The following is a 25224-nucleotide window of genomic DNA, read 5'->3' as shown; positions in this document are numbered from 1 at the left end:
TACTCCTCCGAATGATACTTGGCAATATAATAACTCTGGCACCAGCACACTACACTCTAAAAATGTGTTTTTCATGTAATCAAAAAATGTGCTTCATGTGCTAAAAACTGGATGTATGTATGGATGGATGTACAGTAGGTATGGATGTATTCTTTATATATATATATATATATATATATATATATATATAGAATACTCAGAATATTTGATTAATCAAGTTATAACGGATATTTTAATATGATTATGATTTAATATGAAACAAGCTGACTATATTAGGCTACACTAACAAAAGTCATTTCTAAGCATCAGGTCAAAAGAATGTTGATACATAGTGAAATACTTTTTTTTTTGTTTTGTTTTTGTTTTTTTGCAACTCTATTGGTGATTGATCAAACACTTCACCTTTAAGGCAGTGCTGTTTTAATATCTTCTAAATATTTTAGTATTTTAGTTAAAGTTTTAGTAATTTATTTGTGTAAGTTGATAGATAGATCAACTAGACAGATCAAAAATGGTAGGTAGGTAGGTACATGGATAGATAGATAGATAGATAGATAGATAGATAGATAGATAGATAGATAGATAGATAGATAGATAGATAGATAGATAGATAGATAGTGTCACACCCTCACCACATGGACTTTCAGTTTGTTTGTTTTCATTAGTCACATCGGCTCCTTTGTTCTGATTTCCCGCCACAATCAGTCACCATGGACACTGGACTAATCATCACAGCTGTCTGTCATTTAGTTAATCGTCTGTGTATATAAGTTCCTGTCTTTCCTCAGTTCGGTGTCGGGTCTCGTATGTTACAAGTGTTGTGTTCTGTTCCTGCCTTCATCTGTGTTTAACTGTTGGATTATCTAGTAAAGATTTATTAAGATTTATCTTTTTTGTTGTGTGAGTTCCTACACAGCCTCCATGTTACAGATAGATAGATAGATAGATAGAAGTTTGCTGAAATAAAATAAGTTTATTTTTTTTTTATATGTTTTATTTCAGTTAATGTTCATTTTATTTTTGGTTTTTTAAATCATTTTAGTTTTAGATTCTGTTATAAAAGTAACCCTGCTTTAAAGTAATAATGGCATGTTTCCAGTTCTTATAATGATCAAGGTATTTCATAAAATATGTTTATCATTTAATAACACTTACAGCTGCAGCTCCAGAGCTGTGATCTTGATGCACAGGAACGAATATTCAAAATGAAGTCTCTTGTTCCTTCCTGAAAGCCTGAAGCCATTACCTGCTCAGCTTGAATGCTTTGTGTGTGTGTGTGTATTTTAGCAGACGCAACGCCGCGTGACCTTTCACCTCCCAGACGGCTCTCAGGAGAGCTGCAGTGACAGCGGGCTTGGAGAGCAGGAGCCCAACAGCGGTGCCAGCACCACCCAGCCTCTGCCCTTGGGCTTCCCTCAGGAAGAGTACTATGAACAGACCTCACCGAACAGCCGCACCGAGGGTGACGGCAACTCCGACCCCGAGTCCAGTAAGTACTGACCGCTGTCCTTTACCAGCACATTTTCAGCAGCTGAGCAGGCAAAAGGCAGAGGAGGTCAAAACTGTGGGGGCCTCCAAGGTTGATGAACTGCTAAGCAGTGTTTTTATACTACGTGTACACAATTTTTTTTTTTAATTCTATAACACATTCAGATGGTTATCACATATTTCTCAGGCCTGTACACTAGTTCAAAATTTGAAGGTCGGTAAGATTTTTGTTTTGTTTTTGAAGAACAGTTTTGAACAGAAGTCTCTTATGCTCACCAAGGCTGAATTTATTTGATCACAATTAAAAGAACTGTTTTTATTTGAACATATTTTAAAATGTAATTTATTCATGTGAAGGCAAAGCTGAATTTTCAGCATCATAGACCTTATTCAGAGCTGCTCCAAGACGGGTATGAAAGCAAGGCTGTGCGGGAGAGACTCGCCGTGTTTTCAATGGTATCTCCTGTAAATAGCTGTATAAAGCTCCTAGATCACTTATAATTTTTCACAGCTCATGTTGTCAGAAGTTGTAATGTTTATTAAAGTTATTTCTGCAATGTTTCATCAGCAGAATAATCCAAAAACACCTTAAAAAACAAGTACAACCCACTAAAGAGATGCCTATCCCTCACAGCCTCGCTTTCATTCCCGTTAAAAATCAAAGATTTCTTCAGAAATCATTTTAATATGCTGATTTGCTGCTCAAGAAACATTTCTTACTTTTATCAAGATTGAAAACAGTGGCCTGCTTAGTATTTTTGTATAAACTGTTCCTTTTTTTTTTTTTTTTTTTTTTTTTCAAATATCCAGCATTTGAATTTTTTTGTATTATAAATTTTGGTAACACTTTAATATGGGGAACAATTCTGACTTAGTTGCTTATTAGCTTGCATATTGGCCCTTTATTAGTACTAATAAAGCACATACACTGTAAAAAATAATTGTTGGTTTAACTTAAAGTAAGTTGTCTTAAAATTTTGAGTTCATTGAAATTAAAAATTTGACTTCATACAATGAAGGCGATTGATTTAAACAATAGAAACTGTAAATATTATGTTGTCTGAACCACATTAATTATTGAAGCTGATTTTACAAAAGAAAAAATGTGATATATCATGAAAAAAAAAAAAAAAAAAAATATATATATATATATATATTTTTTTTTTTTTACATTGTATTAATGTCTTATTCTGCATGACCATATTCTACATCCATAAATCCTACCCCATACCTAAACTTAAACGCTACAACTACCTTACTATTAATAAGCAGTAAATTAAGAATTTATTGAGGCAAATGTCATAGTTAATAGTGAATATGTGTTTCCCATGCCAGTGTTACCTACATTTCTTTATTCTCATTTTTTGATCATTTTAGTGCCTCCATGATGAATGTAAGTATTAATTTCCTTCAAAAAACAAAACAAAAAAAAAAACTTACTGACCTCAAACTTTTAAACTAGTGTATATTTATAAATATATGTAAACATAAGATAACTATCCATATATCTGACTGTTTTATCTCTCTTCATTTTCTCAAAAACAAGACAGAAAAATAACATAGCCGCTATGAACCTGAACTCTCCATTATGTTCTTATCTTGCGAACGAGTCAGTACAAGTTTTGAGTTCATTACTTCAAATGCATGGAAATCTTTTACCGTTCAAATCTGTCCATTCATTTATATCTCATCCAAGAAATCTGTATTTTTCCAGTATGTATATTTGTTTCTGTCTTCTCTGATGATTGGTTTTCCATCTACACTGGTGCAAGAACAGAAATGCGGACAGTTTATAGGGCACATTGCCGTTAAGTGAACATTAACGCTGCCCTCTGCATAGTGCTTTGCGGAGCAAATAATGCTTGTTTAGGGAGGGTGTTTATTTGCTCAAGTTGTTATTGTTTAATGAGGCGCAAAAGAGCTGGTTAGTATTTACTGCTGGGCTACTCTATATCGCACGGCCATTAGTATGACCGACCGGTCTTTGTGAACGTAAGCTTGGTAGATCTTCTTCATCATGCAGCATATAAAGCGGTCTTTGTGTTTGATTCTCACCGTAACCCTGGGATGTAAAGCCCTTGTATCTTGAATACCGTAGGACGGTCCAGTGCGGCTGATGGATCCTTTGATTCCTAGGTTCATTTCAGCATCATCATCAGGAAACTGTGGGGTACTGTGATCAACATAAATCTCTTCATCTCTTTCTGGCTTACACATCAATAATGTCGGTAGATTACCATAACATTATTCATGTTGTTTGAGGCAAGAGAAGTTTGAAGAAAAAAAGCACTGTAGTAAAATAAATTGGCTTGCATACACCTGCAGATATCCTCTGTGTCTGGTCCATAAATGAGACAATAGCGTCTCTGACTGAAGCACAAATGTCTTTGCATTCTGCACTGCAGCAGAGCTGTGACACTCACAGTGTTGTGTAAGAATGAATGCATTTCTTCAGCTCTACTCCTGCCAAGCTATTTACATACACATGAGGGCCAGTCTTTGCTCTTAGATTAGCTGTTGTTGAACCGGCCTGCTGTCTATGTTAATTCAGCATGTTCTCTCAAACCGTGCTGTATTCATGCATTTAAATCCCTATTTTTCCTATTAATTTATACGTCTGATAAATTGTATATTAGGGCTGGGCGATTATGACCTAAAATCAAAACCTCGATTAATTGAACATTTTTACCTCGATTACGATTAATGAACGATTCATTTGTTTTTTTTTGTTTTGTTTTTTTTGCCCTTATAGTTCACTTACAAGGTCTGTACTGTAAATATGCTCGACTATTAAAGGTGGGATATTTTTTCCTATTGAAAGAGTGATCTGACATAACAGCTCACTTTCAGCAGTTATTTTATCTATGGTTCATAACATTTCTTACAGATTTCTGCTCGTTGTAAATCAGATAAAGATAAATTAGCACAATACCAGTATGTAATGAGAGCGATTGCGTGTGTGAATTAGTCATAACATCTCTCTATTAATTGTGAAGCTGTGGGTTATAAATAGTTACTTCAAAAGTAGAAAAATATATGCTATAATAATACACATCTGATCATCTAAATCGCTTGAATGTCTAAACTGGCAAACCTTAAAACACATACAACTGACAAATGGATTTTATACTGTACAAACTGTATATTCTATCCCCCTACACTACCCCTTCCCCTAAACCTACCCATCACACAAAACTGTCTGCATTTTTTGAATTTCAAAAAACACCATTTAGTATGTTTTTTCTTAAGCCATTTGGTTTACAAGGACACAGGAAGTGTCCTCATAAACCATGTTTACGTTGTAATAACAATGTCATTATACACATTTGTGTCCTCGTAAACCATATATACAAGAACACGCGCACACACACACACACACACTGCTAACTACATTAAATTACTTAAGGAGGTGTTATTTTTATAATTATTAATATTCTGTTTAAATGAGCATTATTTTTCGGAGACAATAAGGATATTAGGGTGACAGAATTAAAATAATTGCATGTAAATTTGTACTAAATAGTGTGCTAATAAAACTAAATAACTCTGTAATTGATAAAAGTGAATTGAAAACATGGTGATAAACAGCAGTATTTACAAACTATATATTTATTTCACTTCAAAAAATGAAGATGTGAAATGCCTTATAGGAGTTTCAAGAACAACACTAAGTGATGCATCAACTGAATCACTGAATTGATTTTGAGTCGGTTTATTAAAATGAACTGACCAGATGAATCTGTCTTCTCTAAGTGATTTTAAGGGATAGTTCACCCAAAAATTATAATTCTGTTACTCTCAGGTCGTTCCAAACCCACACTATAAAAATCAAGCAGTTTAAATCAAGTCTTCTGAAAAGACACCAATTTAATTTAATTAGGATTTAATTTAGGCATTTATTCACATATAAACACTGATCAACAAATAAATAGAGCACATTAAATATTGTCAGTGGGAGCTCAAACATTCTTTGTTGATTTGCGAGAACCAATGATGTTTGTTCTTGCACGTCAAGCACGCTTGAGTTTCCGTATACCTTATTTGATGTTCTCTATGTATGTGTGTTTTATACAGAAATCTCTCAGGTTTTGTCAGAGCCGATAGCCTCGTGGGCAGCACTACGACATTTAGCACAACTACGCCTCCAGCGATCTGATTCGATTCCTGCCTTGAGGTCCTTTGCCAGTCCCATTCCTCTCTCTCCATCCCATGCTTTCCTATATATATATATATATATATATATATATGTTTATATAGGCCTATATACAATTAAAAAAAAGAAAGAAATCTCTTCAGTTTCATTAAGAAATATCTCATTTGTGTTTCGAAGATGAGAATAAGTCTTATTAATGACAGAATTTTCATTTCTGGGTGAACTAAGAGACTAAGAGAGATTCTTGTAAAACATGTTTGATTAGTGCCTTAAAATCAAAATAGCATTTTGTCACACCATTGCTACTTTTTGGAAAAGGTAATTTTTAGTACTCAGTAGGAAGTTAACAAGCAAAATAACTTGTTATCCCTTATTAAGGAATACATTTTTGATGTTTGAAGATGTTAGTCTTATTTATGCTTGTATACAGCAGTCCACAAATTAATAATTTCATATCTGAAAATTACCTTGTATTATCTTTTTTGTGTGTGTACTATTTATTTTGTACACTGAGAGATAACAACAGGCTGGATAATGGGCTGCTTCTGTGCATCATCCTGTAGAAAGGAACAAACTAGCAGTGATTTGCATATGCTAAGTGATTGCTCTGTGGCTCATTAATATTCTGCAATGGATGCATCTCCAGCTTCATAAAATCAGCCTTGTAAATGGGAGCACGACGTTCGTGTCATTTGGGAACTGGGTTAATTGGCAAAGTGGACATCTTTTTTTTTTTTTTTTTTTTTTTATATATATATATATATATATTTCTTTTTTCCCTCTATCTGGAGGCTAAATTGCTCTCAGGTAATTCAGTTACAACAGACAGCAAATGATAGCAAGAAATACGAGAGGGAATTCTGAAGTCAATATTATTATCGCACTGTTTCTTTTCACTTCAACTTCATCCGTTCGAGCAAACCATTCTTTGTACACAAAATCTATCATTTATTCTATTGTCAAAGCACAAGCTGAAAAACCTGAAAGCTTCCAAACTGACAGCCTCATGAATAAACATGAGCAATCCAACACTGCTTAAAATGAAAAATACATCATGCACATTTATCCCGAGATTATTTGCTGTTGTGCAAAAGCCAGACTGATAAAAAATCATGTCATTTATTTATAATCAGCAGAAGAGTATGGTACGAAGGGTCGAGATGGCGTAAAGCAGAAGAGAAAAGGCTGACGTCGTCCCCTCGAGCATGGCGGGACCCCCGGTGTGTGCTCGACGAGGAAAGAAGTCAACCGTCTCATTCGGTTCCCATTTCCTAGCCCAAAAGTTCACTGATAAAAGCTGACGCCGTGGTTGAGAGTTCAAAAAGAGAGATAGATCCCCTCTCTGTTGACAGACTCTGAGACTGTGAGAGGAGTGCATCGGAGGCGTAGGGAGCCCAAGACGGATTAGATATGGTTTTATCAATGAGCAGCAGGCAGCTGTAGCTGTGGCAATCGCTTATCTTGTCGTCTCAATTTGAAAAGAGTGAGAACAAGAGAGAGAGAGAGAGCAAGACGAAGGGGGATTGAGAGAAAGAACAGAGAGCACCAGTGGCAGACCCAGGGAAAAGGTGACGTGAAGCAGGTTTACGTGCGAAAAGGTGGCGTGGCAAGGTCTCGCGTGTCATCTCGGCTTGAGTAATAGCAGGTGGAAAAGCAGAGGATACGGCCTTCTTATGACAATGTATTTCTCTGCTCCTTTTTTAAAACAGCATCTTTATTAGACCACCCGCTTTCGAAATAAAGTTCATGTGACATTTATGTTACTGTTATTTATGAGGCAGGAGGCAATTCGTTTTATGGCTCCTTTTTGCTTTCCCTCCTCGGGCTCTCTTTATCAGACGGTCACCAGTATAGTTTGCTCATTTTCGCCACACTCTGCTCTGAGCGGCTCAAATTTGCCACGGCCTCTGGCCGATTGGCTAAAGACTCGTTTCTGCTGTTTGCCGAATTAGCATGGACGTTGTTGTCCTTCTGCCACCACCCTGTGCTTCCTCCCTCCCGAACAGCTGGCAGAGGCAGGAGGGAACTTCTCATACAATTAACGTTTTTGAATCTTCACCGTCCCTTCAGGCGGTCAAACCTTTGTACTTAACATCAAACAGTATTATGCATTAAAGTGTATGTTTGGGATCAGCGCCGCCGTTGAATTCAGGTGGTTACGTCTTTGTCAAGCAAACAAACTCTGATCTTAAATTCTTCTTTTTTTTTCTGGTTGTGAATGGATTATTTGGAAATATGATGTGTAATATACAATTATATTATATCTTGCCCTGCTGAGTGTTGAGTCTCATCTTTAAAAGAGGTGAATATTGTGCACTACAAAGCTAATTTGCTGTAATGGTGTGCTTCATGATTGCATGAGTCACATTGTTTCCTTCCTAATAAGTCATATTAATTACATAAGGGTTATTTATAGATCTATACTCATGCAGCATTGCAGTGTGTGTTGATTTACATATTTAATAACCCTCACAGACATTTTACTTGTGAAAAAACCGGTAGCAATTGCATTATGTTTTGCATTTGTCCAAGTGACTAATGGAAAAGAGCAGCCAATGAAGATGCTTGGAAACAAGCTGTCTTCAATATTTTCTTTTGTTTACATTGTGTTGGCTGATATGGCCATTGTAGAAAATTGCTATACTAATTTATTCTGAAAGTGAAAAATGTCCAATGGTGGGTGGGCTACCAAGATCTCATCATTCTGCCCTCATGAAAAATAAAATAAAATGTTTTTGAAATAAGTTTAATGCTCACTAAGGCTGCATTTGATCAAAAATACCATACAAATAGTAATGTTGTGAAATATATGTTATAATATTTTATCCAAATATATTTTAAAATGTAACTAATTCTTGTGATCCTGTGAATTTCAGCCTCATTACTCCAGTCTTCAGTGTCACATGATCCTTAAGAAATCATTCTAATATGCTGATTTGCTGCTCAAGAAATGGATCAATGTACAGCATTTATTTGAAATAGTAAAGATATTTGTTACAAAAGACTTGCTATTTAATGCATTTAATGCTGTCACCTATGATCTATTTAATGCACCCTTTTGCTGAATAAAAAGTATTATTGTTATTGTTTTTATTATTATTATTATTTAAAATTTATACTTACCCCAAACTTTTAAAGGGTAATGTAAAATAATGTACTATTTACAAATGTTTTTTTTTTTTTTTTTTTAACTTTTAATTTGAAGAAAAAAAATACTGAATGGATGCCGTAATGCCACGTTCATAAATTTGCTCCTGAATGAAACGTTCATCTTGAATCATATATACAGATTAATGAAGACAGACTTTATCATGTGCATTCATGAAGTTCATTTCGCTTTTGAATGTAAAGATTTTCTCATGCGTCTATAGCGCAATCTAACAAATTTAGTCTCAGGGAGTCTCCATTTTACCAGCTAAAAGCATATTGCCGCCGTGTCATTAGTAAAGTATTAGTCATTGAGAGAGATTTCCTGATGTGAAGCATATGGCCGCATGTGACCAGCTTATGTCTTGTCTTCCTAAGATCTAATCTGGTATAAAAATAAATAAATTCAAATGAACCAATCCATTTTATTCATTTTAAATATAATAAGATTACAGTTTTAACAACGTCTATACACTTTTAGAGTGAGAGCTTTAATGTATATACTTTCCCTAAGTGCATTCATGGGTAATTTTTGTTATTGTTTTCCACTGCAGTGTTTAGAACAGAAACATGCATGGACTTGGTTTAGCCTAAGATATTAAATGCTCTCTCTCTCTCACTCTTTCACTTTAGCAAAGCATAGCTGTTATTGCTGTTAGTGGTATAAACAGATGCTGGGTTGGCCTTTTCAGATAATCTCAAGTGGAACATGTAAAACAATGTTATAAACACTGCATAAGTGATGGGATGCTGCGTGAAATGCATTTTCATTCAATCAAATCAGGCTGCCTATTATTTTATTCAACTATCAGTAGTGAATGTATAGCTAAGTTACACTATGTTTTCCATTTCCCAATCATAATCCTCCCTGGGTTATTTATTTATTTATTTATTTTATTCCAAATTCTTACTTTTTATAAGTGGGTCAGTGACGTGACAGGTCATTTCTGTCCAAAGGCCTTAATAATAATAAAAAAACAAAGATATGACATCCCCAAGGTATGTAAGGTAGTACAACTAGATTATTTTGCTACATATAAAGGTATTTTAAAGATTTTGAAGTGTCAAAAGGTCATTGGGTTTAACCATTCAAAGGTCAATACAGCCGTTTCATTTGTGATTAAAATATCTTAATATGAAATAAATGTATATATTTTTTATTCTGGCATGATTTTATAACATCATATATCAACATAGTGCAAAATGTTATTAAAATTATGTGTAGAAGTCGTTGCTTTGTTATGCGAAAGAATGTCCGGAAAAATGAATTTCATTGACGTCATCTGGAGTAACCAATATAAAGGGACAATTTTGGATCAAGTCATGCGGTCAATATCATGTGACAGGATGTGAAATCATTCAGACACCTGCAAAGGACCACATAGTCGTGAAGCAAAGTAACTAACTCTCTCTTAACTATTTGAAAAATTCATGTTTTCACTTGCTCATACGCATGTCCTGAAACATCAAGTCATTCGGTACAACCGCTGTAAGACATGGAAAATAATATTTTAAAAACTTGTACTAAATATAAAATGTTTGATTGTCCTTTTGCCAGCTAGCTGGCAAGCTAACTAGTTAGCTAGATATCAGCCTGTTAGCATTGTTTGAAAATATCGTCATTCGGTATAACCAAAAATGTAATTCGGTAAAACCGAAATTTTGGTTAAACCGAATGACTTTTTTGGTGACAAATTTTGTCTATCTTGTAAAAAATGACAAAAGTGTTGTTAACTGATTATAAAAACCACATAATCTCATTTTGTTTCCATTATGTTTTTTTTTTTTACACTTTTTAAAAACTTTATTCGTTAATGACCCAAGTACAGAACTATCTCACATCTAGAAATTATTGATAATTACCAACAGGGAAAAAAGGCTACGAATCTGAAACCGTTTCAATTTCGGTATATTACATCAAGGTTTCGTATAAAGAGCGACGCTGTGGAATGAATATCTGTGCTTCAGATGAAAACATATGTCAGTGACTGACTTGCAAGTCTCTGGATGATTTTGAGACATCTCGAAAAGCAAGCAGTTTTAAATGTTGTCCCTTTTCATTGTAATAGCAATATTCTGACTGATTTAAGCATAATATCTCACTTCAAGTTGTAATATGACACAACTGCATCAAAGCAATGCCTGCATTTCAACCATCATAGCATGTCATCTCATCCTCGGCCCAGCATGCATGAATGCTTGAGTTTAAAAGGAATAAAAACAGACCAGAAATGAAACGACTGAGATGAAAAAGCCTTTTCTTTTTCTTTTTTGCTTGCATGCTTGTTAAAGGCCTTCCACGGGACACCAGTAATCACATTGGGACGGTCACTTGAACCAAACCGTATTTGCAAAGTTGGCTTCTCTGAAACCAAACAAATAACTGATTTTGTGCTGCAGGGTTTTGAAACGTATTTCCAGCTGCTGCATTAAGCCAAAGTTAAATTAAACTATAGCGGCAGTATGAATCTACACACTTTTAGTATTCTTATGCCAGTTTTGCCCTTTTTTTTTCTCCCCGATTTCCTTTGCCTGTTTCATGTCTGGGCCTGTTCAGGTGGGATTTGATTGGTTTCATCTGTTTATCCATCATAGCCAACAGGGTTTTAGGAAAGAGTTCACTCTTTGAGCTGATATTGAGGGGAACCTGTGTTTAGTCTACTTCAAATGCCATTGATAGTTGTCTAGGGGAGACAATGTATTGATTTGGAAAGCCAAGTCAAAGCACTAAAATCTCCTTTGTTTCCCTGGAAGAGTTAGGAATGTGTCATGCAAGAAAGCTCCAAAACAGTGTATTAAGCAGCTGTGTTGTGCTGCTGGGGATTACGCCAAAATTAAATAAATAAATACATGCATACATTTACAGCATTTTAATGTTAATTTATAATTTGTTAATTGTTAATTCATGTTTGGTCATAATAGGATAATTTATGCAACTTGAAATGTTAAAATGTATTAGAAAATATGTTTAATAATGTATATTTATTCAGCTTTACTTTCACCCACTGATTCAGATTTTTTATTATCCACATATAGGGAATTATTTGAATCAGGAATCACACCAGAATTAAAGGGATAGTTCACCCAAAAATGAAAATTCTGTCATCATTTATTTACTCTCAAGTTGTTCCAAACCTGTATGGATTCCTTTCTTCTGCTGAACACAAAAGAAGATATTTCAAAGAATATCTGTAACCAAACAGTTGAAGAGAGCCATTTACTAGTATTTTATTTTATTATTTTTTTCTCCACACTATGGAAGTCAGTGGGGTCCATCAACTGTCTGGTTACCTCAAAATATCTACAGCAGACTTGAGTAAATGAGAACTTATTTTTAATTTTTGCTTGAACTATCCCTTTAAAGCAAATAAATTCAAATACTGCAGCTATTGTTAATTTGGTCTGTGTCTTCAAAATATCCTGTTAGTTTGAGTACACAGAGTGAATTTCTATAACCGTTTATTGGTTTGAAATCATCAGATTAGCTTTTTAATTAACATTTATAAAGGGGATTAAATAACTTTTTAATGAGAAGCAGATACCTTTTGCTGATAAAATATCCATAACTGCCTCCAGTCCAACAGTCACTAAGAATATGTCCTTCAGGACATTATTCGGAGGCTCATTGAAGTGCTTTCTGTATGAACACAAGTACTGGATGAAAACCCACCGCAGAACTCTCTGCCTGAGATTTCAAAGGCTCTGACAATTAAAACAGCTATCTGCTGCTTGTTAACATGTTCAGTAAGTCTCATGTCTGATTTGGAGGATGGATCAATAGCTGTCACGTTTGATTGCATCTCTGGATAAAGTATTCTGAACTCTGTGGGGGAACTTCAAACACCCAGCTCAGAAGCACTTGCTAACAACTGGCTATCAAGTCGATGTGTCTCATTTTTCTGACAAGTAGTGTGATTCTGAAAATCGAAATCACCTGTTCTTGAAAATATGAAGACAGAAAGAAATACAGATTTACAAACTAACAGATAATTAAATATGCATGCGCCCTCTTCAATAGGAGGAATCCACAGGCTAGCAGAATCGACAGGTTTAATAGTGGAGATTTTTCTGAAGGTTGGACCTGACTTTCAAAGAAAACTTAAACACTTAATAGGTTCACTATTGTGTAGCATCTCATATACTGGACAAATTTGTTTTAAATTTCTTGGCACATAGCAACAGCCTTCTGTGTTTTTCTACATAACTTGTAGAATATATGGATTTATCATTTATCACATAATCAGAAATGGCAGCATGAGAGAATGATGGTTCACACATTGACCTTTTTTACTATTTAATTAATTAATATTTTTTAATATTTATTTTAGCTTTAATATCTGTACATTTCTCATTACTTTTGAATATGAATAATACATTATTATTATTATATAAAAGACTGATTGTTCGATTGATTGATTGATTGATCAATTGATTGATATTCATACAACTTCAAAACAAATTCACTTGTGGATCTATCAATAAATAATAATAAATAAATAAATAAATAAATAAAATAATTATAGCACTTTTTTTATGTAATACTCGACTGAGGAGGTTGTGAGACCCAATGTTTGTTCTTATAACATATCAAGGATTTTAATATAGACCAATCATGACCGGAACATGGACTGCGAAGGCACTTCTGTTCATAACACTTTGAGGCTTCATCATCTAAATGTCATTTTGATTACGTTTCTCCCAAATGGCATGATTTCAGTGGCCACTTTCATGTATGGTTGCCAGAGAAATATGTAGAGCAGCTCATTATCAAAGCATTAAAATGCCAGGATATATGTCTTGGATACACATCAATTTTTCATGGTCTTGATTCACTTTGTGAACAGAACCAGACTGCAGACTCCAGTTCCATCAATCAAATGAATTTTTTTAGAAGTCTATCATCCTTCAGAAAAACTCGCCTCCTTGACGTCAACAGAATCCAGCCTGCTCAATTTGACATGGTGCAAGGGATAGGTACGAACAGCCAACCTGCTTCCCCATTCAGATGCAGCAGGAAAACACACAAAGCCACTGAAAAATTTATATGTTGATGTTTTATTAAATGCCATTTGTTACCGATAGCTTTGACAAGAATGTCAGTTTCTTATACAAACAGTAATCCTAAAAACCTCATGACTGGTTTTGAACAAAACTGTCACATGGAATAGTCTAATGTTTTTTGTTCATACTAAACATACACCGATGAGCCAAAACATTATGACCAGTCACCGCTGAAGTGAATATCATTGATCAGCTCTTAACAAGGCCACGTATTAAGGTTTCTGTAGATTAGATGGTAAGCAAACAATCATGCAGGAGAAATGGGCAGGAATAAAGACCTTCGCTACTTTGACATGGACCAAATTGTTATAGCAAGGCGACTGGGTCATGTTATCTCTGAAATGGCAAGGATTGTGGGTTACTCCCGGTCAGCAGTGGTGAGAATTTACCAACAGTGGTCTGAGAAGGGGCAAACCACAAACCGGCGACAGGGTGTCGGGCGCCCAAGGCTCATCGATGCACAAGGGCAATGAAGGCTATTCCGTCTGGTCACAAAATTTTAATGATGGTTATGGGAGGAATGTGTCACAACACAGTGCATCACACTCTGCTGCTTAGCTGCAGACCAATCAGAGTGCCTAGATGACCGCTGTTCACTGTTGAAAGTGCCTACAGTGGGCAGGTGAGTGTCGGAACTGGACCTTGAAGCAGTGGAAGAAGTTCGCCTAGTCCAACGAGTCCTGTTTTCTTTTACATCACATTGACGGCTGTGTACGTGTGTGTCATTTACCTGGGAAAGTGATGGCATCAGGATGCACTGTGGGACGATGACAGTGTTCTGCTTGGAAACTCTGGGTCTGGCCATTCATTTGGACATAAATTTGACACGTGCCACCTACCCAAACATTGTTGCAGACCATGTAAATCCCTTCATGACAATGGTGTTTCCTAGTGGAAGTGGCCTCTTTCAGCAGGATAATGCCTCACTGCACACATGGTTTGAGGAACATGATGAAGAGTTCAAGGTTTTACCCTGGCCTCTAAATTACCCAGATCTCAGTCCAATTGAGCATCTGTGGGATGTTCTGGACCAAAAAGTTTGATCCATGATGGCTCCACCTCACAACCTACAGAACTTGAAAGATCTGCTGCCAATGGCTTGGTGCCTGATAGCACAGGACACCTTCAGGGGTCTTGTAGAGTCCATGCCTCAGGGGGTCAGTGCTGTTTTGGCAGCACGCAGAGGACCAAGAGCATATTAGGCAGGTGGTCATAATGTTTTGGCTCAGAAATTGGTTGCATGTGTAGCTAGAATATGTTGCACTATTAAATTTAAGCATGTTATAGTTTTTTGTTTTTTTTTTTCAGCTTAATCATAATTTTTATTCATTTATTTGTTTAGCAATGCTAATTGACCATGCATTTGAGGACATTTGCTTCAAAAGCCTACATTAAAAGTATTTTATATTATTTATATTTGACATTTTTAACACAAATTATGTGTGATTACTTACCAGCATCAAATGTTAGGACAATTGTGTCTACACAGAGAAGTGGGTCTCTAAAATATGCCACAGCGAATTGATTAAAATGCATGTCCTCACCTCTTTCTCATTTTTCTTATGCAGACAGTGCCAAGGATAAAGATGGGCCTCAAATAGGCTTATTGACCAAAATAACCGAGCATCAATATGTTCTTTTAGAGCTAAACAGACTCAGCATCTTAGGGATTGTATTTTTGGTGACAGTAACTCTATTGACCCATGCAATTTTTTGCTGTCTTGTTAATAACCATTGCTTTGACACACATTGGAGCCATTTTAGATTTCGTTATTAGTGAAAATCGTGTTTTGCTTATTCATGAAATCGGATGTCGAAATTCTTCTGTAAACTAGGGCATTTCGATCTGCCTACAGTAAGCATCTGGACCATTTAGGATGGTTGAATTGAAATATTGTGAGAAAACCTTACCTATTGTTATATCAAATCAAAACATAGCTTGCTCTATTTCCAATTTATCAACGAAAGGAGCAAGAGGCAGCGAATATGAGGCCGATCGAATGTGAATAAATAATGCTTTTTAGCTCCTAGTCCTTTATCTTCACACAGGTCAGTAGGATCTAATCTAGGCGTGTGTGCGTGTGCATGCAGGAATCGGATTACTTGGTGGCACCCTGTGGTCCAGTGATCAATGTGAGCTCTGATTCTTTGATAAATTGGTATTCTCAAACAAATGGATGACTTCAGAAAGAGCTTGGGGCCAGTAACACAGACAGATGGAGTGTGGGAACAAGGGAGCTTTGCTGAGTGGAGGAAAAGGATTTCATTTGGGACACACAGAGGATGGATTAGACTTGCCCTGGCAGGAAGTGTTTGGACTAACAAAATATGACAGGAGCTTTTGAGGGCTTGACACTGAACATAGATGCCTGGCAGAGGCATAGCCTGTGCACAGAAGAACTGGTGCATTCATCACATTTGCCATGGTCAAGTTCGCAGGCCATGCTGCTGCTACCAAGCATCTGTGGGACCTCCAGGCAGTGTAGCACCAGGAGGGTCAAGCAGTTGCCTGCCACTTTGCGGCGTCCGCGTCGAGGCGAGCCACCAAAGTGCACCACTAGATGCCGAGGCGACCAGCCACGAGTGTCCCTATGCCCTGATTCCTCTGCACACCTGCTTGGTTGCATTGATTTGCTCTCATTCCAGGCGGTCGTAACTCCCAGGGGTTTCAGCTGTTCAACATCTGTCACACCATGCAAAATGCTCCATGCCGAACCAGATACTGTATATAAATCTTTATTTACCATGTTCCTGTTTTCTAGTTAAAGGAGGGTAGACTGCTACTATGGGTCCAAACAGTATGATTTAATCAAGATCTACAGTATGGAATTATACACACTATTTTATTCAGAATAAATTGAATAATAATAAAAAAATCAATCAAATAAAAATAAATGGAATCTTTACTGTAAAAAAAAAAAAAAAATGCATCATGTGCCTCTTTATATTGTTTATGATACATTAATGTGGTGCCTGTATTTTATAGTCCATAACTATATATTATAATATTAATATACCGACCTACTGGAAAACTAATGTGTTGTTTAGTTAATGTGTATTTATTTATTTGCTTATAAATTTAATGTAAAAAAGTGTAATAAAAATGAAAAATGTTTTTTTTTTTAAACTTCCAAAACATTAATTCTACAGTAATTTAAAAATCAAATTTAATTTGGAAGTTAAATCTATATGGAAGCTTGTTACCGCTATGGAATAAAACAATTTAAAAGATAATTGTGACTTTTTATCTCACAATTTTGACTTGTAAACTCGCAATTGCGAACAATAAAGTGAGAATCGAGAGTTGTATATATTCGCGCAATTGTGTGTTTATATCTCACAATTATGACTTTTTTTCTTGCAATTACGACTTTTTTCTCGCAATTATGACTTTTCTTGCTTTTGCGAGTTTATATCTCACAATTATGACTTCTTTTCTCAGAATTGCAAGTTTATATCTCGCAATTCTGACTTTATAACACGCAATTGCGACTTCATATCACGCAAATCTGATTTTATAACTCGCAATTGCGACTTTATATTGCACAGTTCTGACTTTATAACGCAATTGTTACTTTATATCGCGCAATTCTGACTTTATAACACACAATTGCAACTTTAGATTGCACAGTTCTGACATTATAACTCAAAATTGTGAGTTTGTCACGCAATTCTGAGAAAAAGTCAGAATTGCAAGATGTAAGCTCGCAATTGCGAGAAAAAAAAAAAGTCCGAATTGTGAGATAAAAAGTCACAATTTCCTTTTTGATTTTTTTTTATTCGGTGGCGGAAACAAGCTTTCATAAATCTAATATAGTTTTTCCACAGGAGTAAAATGTCTAATGGTAAATAATGTTACAGGGTTTTACAGTTGCCTTTTTACCTTCTTTTTCTGTTACAATTGTGAAACTTATATATTTATAGCAGGTCTGCAGTGCTTTTTAAAAGAGGCGCTGCACTTGTCCTTGATTGTGTAGTTGGCTTAACTAGTCGGTCACAGTAGGAGGCAGATGTTGTCTTGCGGCATGGCCGTTCGCCTCTGCCACTTTGATGCCTGATGTCACTGTGCATGCAGGTGCACTGCTCTTCTGGGTTAACTCTCTCACTCACCCTGACTCTCTCTCTCATGCCTGTGGTCAAGGCTGCAAGTGTCACACCAGGGGATATGCCCATTTTAGAGCCAGTGAGCTATGATAATTGATGATCAGACCTGCTGTCAGGGTAAAAATGCAACTCCAAACGAGGCAAGGCATGCTAAGGCACACACACACTCTGAAAAGCAAAACTCGGCATTAGGCTGTTGCAAGCCACAGAGCAAAGGTATGACGTGAGTGCCCGGCATGAGGACAGCGGAGGCCTGTTGCACCAGTTGATGAGGGTTTTGTCCTTGAAATTGTAGATTTGCATTCTAATGACAAGAGATGCTCTACTGATAATAGACGCCTTGATGCGCTTCAGCTCGTAGATCTCTTTTACACCTCCACACTCTACAGTTTCAGTTAATTATGCATGTCTTTGTAGAGACACCGTGTCTCCAATGGCAACCCGCAGGTAGAACCCATAAAGCAGGCCCCGTGTTTATCCAATGAATGCCGGGGCCCTTATTTTCAGAGAAATGTGCCCGCTCCGTATTGCTGTCTCATTTTTAAACTCGGCTGTGAAGAGGGTTTCATAAGTTAATAATGAAAGAACCTGAAGGAGCAAAAACACAAGCCAGCTGAGATTCATGTCGGTAATGTAACGTCTTCCGCGGCGCAGACGCCACCAAGCCGGGCTGATTTTTCAGAAAGACGCATTACGCTGCATTATGGTTCTGCTTAGCGCTAAATCAAAACACACGTTTTTCAAACTGGCCTGTCCTGTGACTAATTGTCCTATTAAGATTGCTAGTAGGCATTTCATTATGCCAAAGGTATTTTGAATTCATAATTCTTAACAAACATGCTGTACAAGGTGTATTTAATTAGGCATTTTACACTCCATTTCTTAACAACACGGTAAACACTCTTGAGCTTGGGAACTGGATTGCATATTTGGATCCCAGTGTGATGATACACACCTGTTCTTCCCCTGTCTGAGAAATACTGGGTAGCGGAGCAGAGCGTCTGATTATAGCCGCCTGTGCCGAACGGCGGGAGACGCTTTTAATCATTCTCTGGAGTTTTGTGTCCGTCCCTTTTCCTGGCTGTCTGGGTGTGCACGGACACGGACCCCTTCCTCGCCTTGTGACGAGCAGCCTTTTGATTTTTAGAATGATTATTCCCATTATTCCTCAACTTAACTGCCCATAGCCGCACGCTCCCCGAGTCACTTCCATCTGTTTTACCTTTCGGAGCATCTGTCATGGCTTGCAGGGACATCCACCTCTCGAGTCGGAGCGACATGAGGACATCTGTCCCAACAGACAGCCAATCAGGATGCAGCGACCATTCTGTTAACGCTCCACTGGGCCCTGCGCCACACTCGCGAGCATTCGACACGCTATATCCAAGCAAATTGCATTCCTCAGTGAAGTTAGTGTTTCTAATTCCTCACTCACAGCCAGTTGTGCCGGCAGATAATTTGATAAGGCCTGTCATAATGGTGTTGCTGAATCCTGATAAATGTGTCTAATGTGGCTTTGAGTACAGGCTGGAGAAAAAAAAAATACCCAGGATTTCCTGATGAGGAGTGCGAGCCAGGAAGACAAATGGAGAATGCTGGTGTTCCTTGGTTTCAAGTAACAAGAATGAGTATTTGTCCTGTGGCACATTTTAAGCTGCACTGTATGTTTTAATGCGGTCATGTGGTTTATTATAAAAATCAGTCACACAAATAGCTACACCAATTCACTCTCCATATTCTCCTACACAGTGTCACTACATCACCTCCCCCTCTTCTGTGCATCTACAATACAGTGGGAATTCATTAGACTGGCATAACAGTGATGCATTCCTATTTGGATATACATCATCTTCTTTTTTTTCAAATCCACATGACCATTGTTTATTCACATATTCTCATAATATCCTCTCTTAAAGGGATAGTTCAGCCACAAATGAAAATTCTGTCATCAATTGCTCACCCTCATGTATGACTTACTTTCTTCTGTGGAGCACGAGGGAGATATTTAGAGTCGTTTAATGGTCATTCTTTTCCATGCATTGACAGTGAATGGGGACTGGAGCTTTCAGGCTTTAAAAAGAATGCAAAAGTATTATAAAAAGATAAAAAAGTGTCCATTTGACTCACATACTTTAAGTCTTCTGAAGTCATACAATAGCTATTGTTCAGTGATGATCATCTTTTCCTCCAGTGAGCTGTTAACCATTAACAGATTATTTAATAAGTGATGAGTCAGATTTTTGAATGAATCATTCAGACTGGTTTTGTGTACTGAATACATTAATTTAAAAAAAAAGATTCATTTAAAAAACATCTGACTCAAACGAATGATTCATTCACCAATCATATTCTCTTCTCTCATAAACGTAAGTTTGTTGAAAAACAGCTTGCGTTTCTGTCTGTTTCTCATACAAAGTTATTATATGGTTTTAGACCCACTCAACTCAAAGACCCACTCAAAGTCCCTTTCAAGGAAAGTCTGTTCACTCGGCGGCCATATTTGCAATGCCTCCGGGCAGCTATTTCGGGCATCCAAGACCAAATCCTATCTATTTGAATGGGGGAATCCTGAAATCTCAAAATCTTCTTGGCGAACTCCCAATTTAATTACATATTTCAAATCAGCAACAAAATCTGACATGAACCGTCCCATAAATGTTGTTTCTTATGCTAAAATAGCATTAAAAAAGCTTATTTTTCAGGCTAGATGAGCCAATGCACATGTGCAGTCCTATGCGCGAATCTCAGGTTTCTATGGAACCGGAGCCTTTATCAATCAGCGATTGGCACTTTTACTTAGAAGGACCTATTCCGCCATATTGCGCATTGCTGTTTCTCCCATTCATAACTAATAAGAGTGAACCGTCTTTCTATATCTATAGTCTTTGGCCCACTAGAGACCCTTAGCAAACTATTAAAGGGGCTGCAGGATGTCTTAAAATTTAAATAAATTAATTTATTAAAATAATATAATTGTACTATAAATTAAAATGCAAAAAAAAAAAAAAAACAGTTTTTTTATTGAAGAATCACTGAATTATTTCCATTTGGAGCCTAAAACACTCAGTCCTCATTCACTTTCATTTTATTCAAAAGAGAGGTGGGTAAATTTATCAAAAATTTGCCTCGTGCGTTCCACTGTAGAAAGAAAGTCATAGGGGGTTGAGACAATATGAGGGTGAGTAAATGATGTCCGAATTTTCATTTTTGGATGACCTTAAGTTTGTACCCAAAGTCTTTTCTTTCTGAGGATGATTTCTCAGAATGGGGCTGTTTGGGAAACTGACCAAGCACTGACCTATGAATGCACAAAGCCACGGGTCCTCCATTCTCCCCCATCTACTTATAGTTTAATCTGTGTCAGATTTTCCCCTTCTGTTAAAATATGCTGTCTGTGGCTGCCAGTCTCTGTGAGAGTCTCTGCTTAATCCTCATGAATACATGACTTTGTGCGCATGAATAAATAAAAAGCTGCTTGGCGGGTAATTGAGGTGCCGTGCCACTAACAAACGAGGACACAATTTGTAAATGAGATATTCCCCCATCTAGCTCGACGATGATTTATATCAAATTAAACCATTTACTAAAATCATGCAAGAGGGCTTGGAAACCGTCTCCTTCTAGCAGTTTTATCCTTTTTTCCCCCTACTCCTACAGAAGCAGCAATTGTGAAATGTCCTTCAATTGCTTTGTATTGCTCTCAGTTGGTTAACTGTAGATATATAGAAATTGGATTTTTGGATCTTTTCATGTATTTTCCCGTTTTCTTCATTTGTTGGATGCTTTCATCTCATATCTATACAACGGGCGGACCTCTAGCTGTGCTGCATCCCATATGGGCTTGCAGAAGCAGTATCTCTAGTCTAATTTTGCAAACAGTATTAAAGCTTGATTGCTATGATTTCTTCAACTGATTACATCAGTATAGTCATGTACTGTTTTTTGTTGCCATCCTTATCTCACCTTCTACTGCATTTGATAGTGTATATTTGTACGTATTATAGCAATGCCATAAACATATAATGAGGGTTGGGGAGATCATACAATACGTGAATTGTCAATCAGACAAATAGGGGCAAATTGACTCAACAATAGTGGCACAGATTTGGTTTGCCCAATTGTGGTGTTACCTGATTTGTATCATTCCTTTTGTGCAGAGGTTTTCAATCTGGGGTCTGGAGGATGGTTGGGAGTCCACAGAAAAGTTCCAAGTAGTGTAAAAAATCATTATAAATTAATAAAAAGTTAACATTTACCAAATTTTACATTATCACTGATTCATTATGCTTTCTAAAGACTGGTTGAAAATCATGAAATTAAATCATCTTCTTCTTTCTTCTTCTTCTTCTTCTTTTCTTCTTCTTCTTCTTCTTCTTCTTCTTCTTCTTCTTCTTCTTCTTCTTCTTCTACTGGTGTCCAGAATTTTATGTTTCTCATCAGGTTTCAACTTAAAATCAGATCATTTTTATTTATTTTTTTCCAGATATTTTAATCACTTTTTTTGGCTTAAGTACAATGACAATATAAAAACTATTAAAATTTTGGAAACATATTGTCTTCATAATAACACACTTTTTTTGTATACATAAATGGGTCTGTATACATGAAAATGATATAATAATATATTGCTTTTTTTTTTTGACAGAAATGAATACTTTTATTCAGCAAGGATGCTTTAAATTGACCAAAAGTGACAGTATAGACATTTATAATGTCTTTATTTTAAGGTGACGTAGTTGCATTGTTCTTACTCAAATAAGTACTGAGTAATAACTACATGTACTTGCTATAAAGTTACGGTTAGTGTTTGGTTTAGGGTTAGTTACTTGTAATTATGCATAAGTTACTGTTATGAGTACATGTGGTAATGTGCAACTGTTACATTAAAGTGTTACCGATTTATATTTCAAATAAATGCTCTTCTTTTTGTCAGGGTTCTGTCACTTTGTTCTGTTTATTCTTGGTTTGGTGACAGAGCTCTGACACTCCTTGTCTCGTCATGGTGAGTGTGCGGTTCTGACTTCACTTGTGCAATGCTCTCTTCTGTCCATATGAGTGGTTTTGTGTGCGGAGCATGATGTTTGGATCCTGGGAATCCTTTGCTAGAGGACCATATTTGCACCATTAGAATGCGCCAAATTTGGGCACAAATAATTAATTCACAGTAAATTCCCCTGTGGCGTTATTGCTTGCATCAGAAACTTCTCATATCTAGCCAGTCTACAAAGTATTGCACTGGTCTGAATAAATCTACTATATCTCGTTCCCTCTGAGCGTTTCTTTAAAACACCTCTGTTCCATTCCATTGATTCATAGGATGTTCATTAGGCTTGATAACGCCCGATAGTTTGCCTTTATTGTGTTGTATTGTTACTAAAAAGAAGTGTAATGAGAAAACAGTTGATGAGCTAGGCATCCTCTCTTTTGCCTGTGGGAGACCTCAAGGCACCAAAGGAAGTGCTAACTCAAGATAAACCTAACACTGCAATGTAAGGTAGATAACAAGGTTAACCTAGAGCAAAATGGCTTATCTTTGAGAAAACACACCTGTAGTATGCGGTGAAATGTTTAAGGCGCTGCTACAAGTACATTTAGGGTTGAGAGTAGCAGTGGCCACATGCCCATGGCCAGAATGCAATAAATAAATGATTTCAAGTCGAGGGAGAAGCATGCTGCGTCTCTGATGTGGCTCTTCTGTTTGAAACAGTGACATCTTGTCAGCGAGGTGAGATATTCACCGTTCGCCGGACACCTCAGGTAACTCTGCAGAATACACAACAGAGTCGTTTTGGCGAAGGGTTTTGTCTCGGGAAATGTTTTCCATTAAAGCCACAAATGTTCGTTCGCCGTGGTGTCGTTAAACAAAGTGGGAATTTTGTGTAAAAGTGCTTTGGATATCACAGCTTTGTTCCCGGTGTCGCCAAAGTCTACACACAGTGAGAATCCGTGATTACTCCACACGCTCCAGGGCTGGAGAAGAATAGCGTGGCAGGGGAGACAATATGAACCTTGTCGGCTGTTATGTGTTTAAATGACTGCCATCACCAGAGGATGAAATAATCAAAGCTAAATATAAAAGGATATCACCTCGTCCCTGTCAGCCGCCGCTCTGCTACACATTTTGCAGTGTTCGATATCCCACAAAAGCAACTCTTGAAGAAAGCGGCATTGATTTCATAGGTCCTGTTCCATCCTCGTGCCCTTGTGCCTAGTGCTTGACCCACTTATTTTCTCATCTTTCCTGGCTGCCTCATGAGGGTTATGCTTGCCTACTGCTTTTCCCATTACAAAGTGGACGCCTGCCAAGTATCCCGTACAGCCTCTCTCCGAATGAGTTAGGTGATACCAGCTCAGTTAGTCAACATCATAAATCACCAGACAAATTGACATATGTGCCACAGGAGAGCCGATACTTAAAGGAGGCTGAAGACCACACGCAGCTACAGAACCTCACGATCATCACGGCGGCGAATAAATATTGACAAAGCATTAAGTTAAGATATAGCATCAAGCGTGGCATTTAGCCTATCTCAAGTGGATTGCACTTAAATACATTAGGTGTGCGATCGCCGCCTTTTCTAATAGTTCTGGGTATTCTAGGCTTCTTGCTGCAGTGATGCAGCGCTTCCAGCCCCTCCTCTTCTTTAACGATGTCCTAATTTTGTGTAAGGACATGATTTACGCTTCAAAATTATTCATGCACTGCTCTGGGTCAGATTCCCTTGCTTTGCTTTTCCAATAAAAATAAAACACAAAAGGTGACTCTTAATTGTCTAGAAATGGCCCATTAGAGCGATTACCTGTCTGCCAATAAATGCAGTTCTCTGGGCTCGAACTACCCAAAGCTCATTTTCCATCATGTGGAGATAAGGAATAGCATGAGAGTTCGTCCAGATCGCAATAACGCACCCAAATATACTGTTCATTTATAGGCTTGTTACAGGGTTATGGCTTACAGTGCTGTGCGATGAAGATACTAGTACTGGATTACAGTATTTTTATTTAAAAAAAACAATGGGGTGGTTTATTAAATAGTTTAGTAGAACATATCTCATTCATTTGATTTGGCTATCTCTTGGAGAGTTTGAGATTTAATGCTAAGTCCCTCTGAAGGCTCTAAATGAATTTGCAAAAGGACCATGGTTGGCTTGGGGCAGGAGAGATTTCTTTATATATTCCTTGATTATCTCTTCTAAGCTGTGTCCTTTCAGGGCATTGAAGAGGATGGGTTTGACTGGCACTGAGGAGACATGGGTTTTCATATCTCCTTT

At 37.0% G+C, this 25224-nt stretch overlaps 1 protein-coding gene across 1 annotated transcript in view; it reads left to right on the top strand.

Moving 5' to 3' along the window:
* Window positions 1–25224, top strand: part of pcdh11 (protocadherin 11) — a 190322-nt gene that overhangs the window by 109097 nt on the left and 56001 nt on the right. The window contains exon 5 of the mRNA XM_051860163.1: window positions 1288–1489. Coding sequence (XP_051716123.1) covers window positions 1288–1489 — 202 coding nt within the window. The remainder of the gene's footprint in view (window positions 1–1287; window positions 1490–25224) is intronic.

This window comes from Ctenopharyngodon idella, chromosome 14, assembly GCF_019924925.1.
Source record: "Ctenopharyngodon idella isolate HZGC_01 chromosome 14, HZGC01, whole genome shotgun sequence".
Taxonomy (NCBI): Eukaryota; Metazoa; Chordata; class Actinopteri; order Cypriniformes; family Xenocyprididae; genus Ctenopharyngodon; species Ctenopharyngodon idella.
Note: the sequence above shows the minus strand (reverse complement) of the source record. Positions and strands in the feature narration are given on the sequence as shown.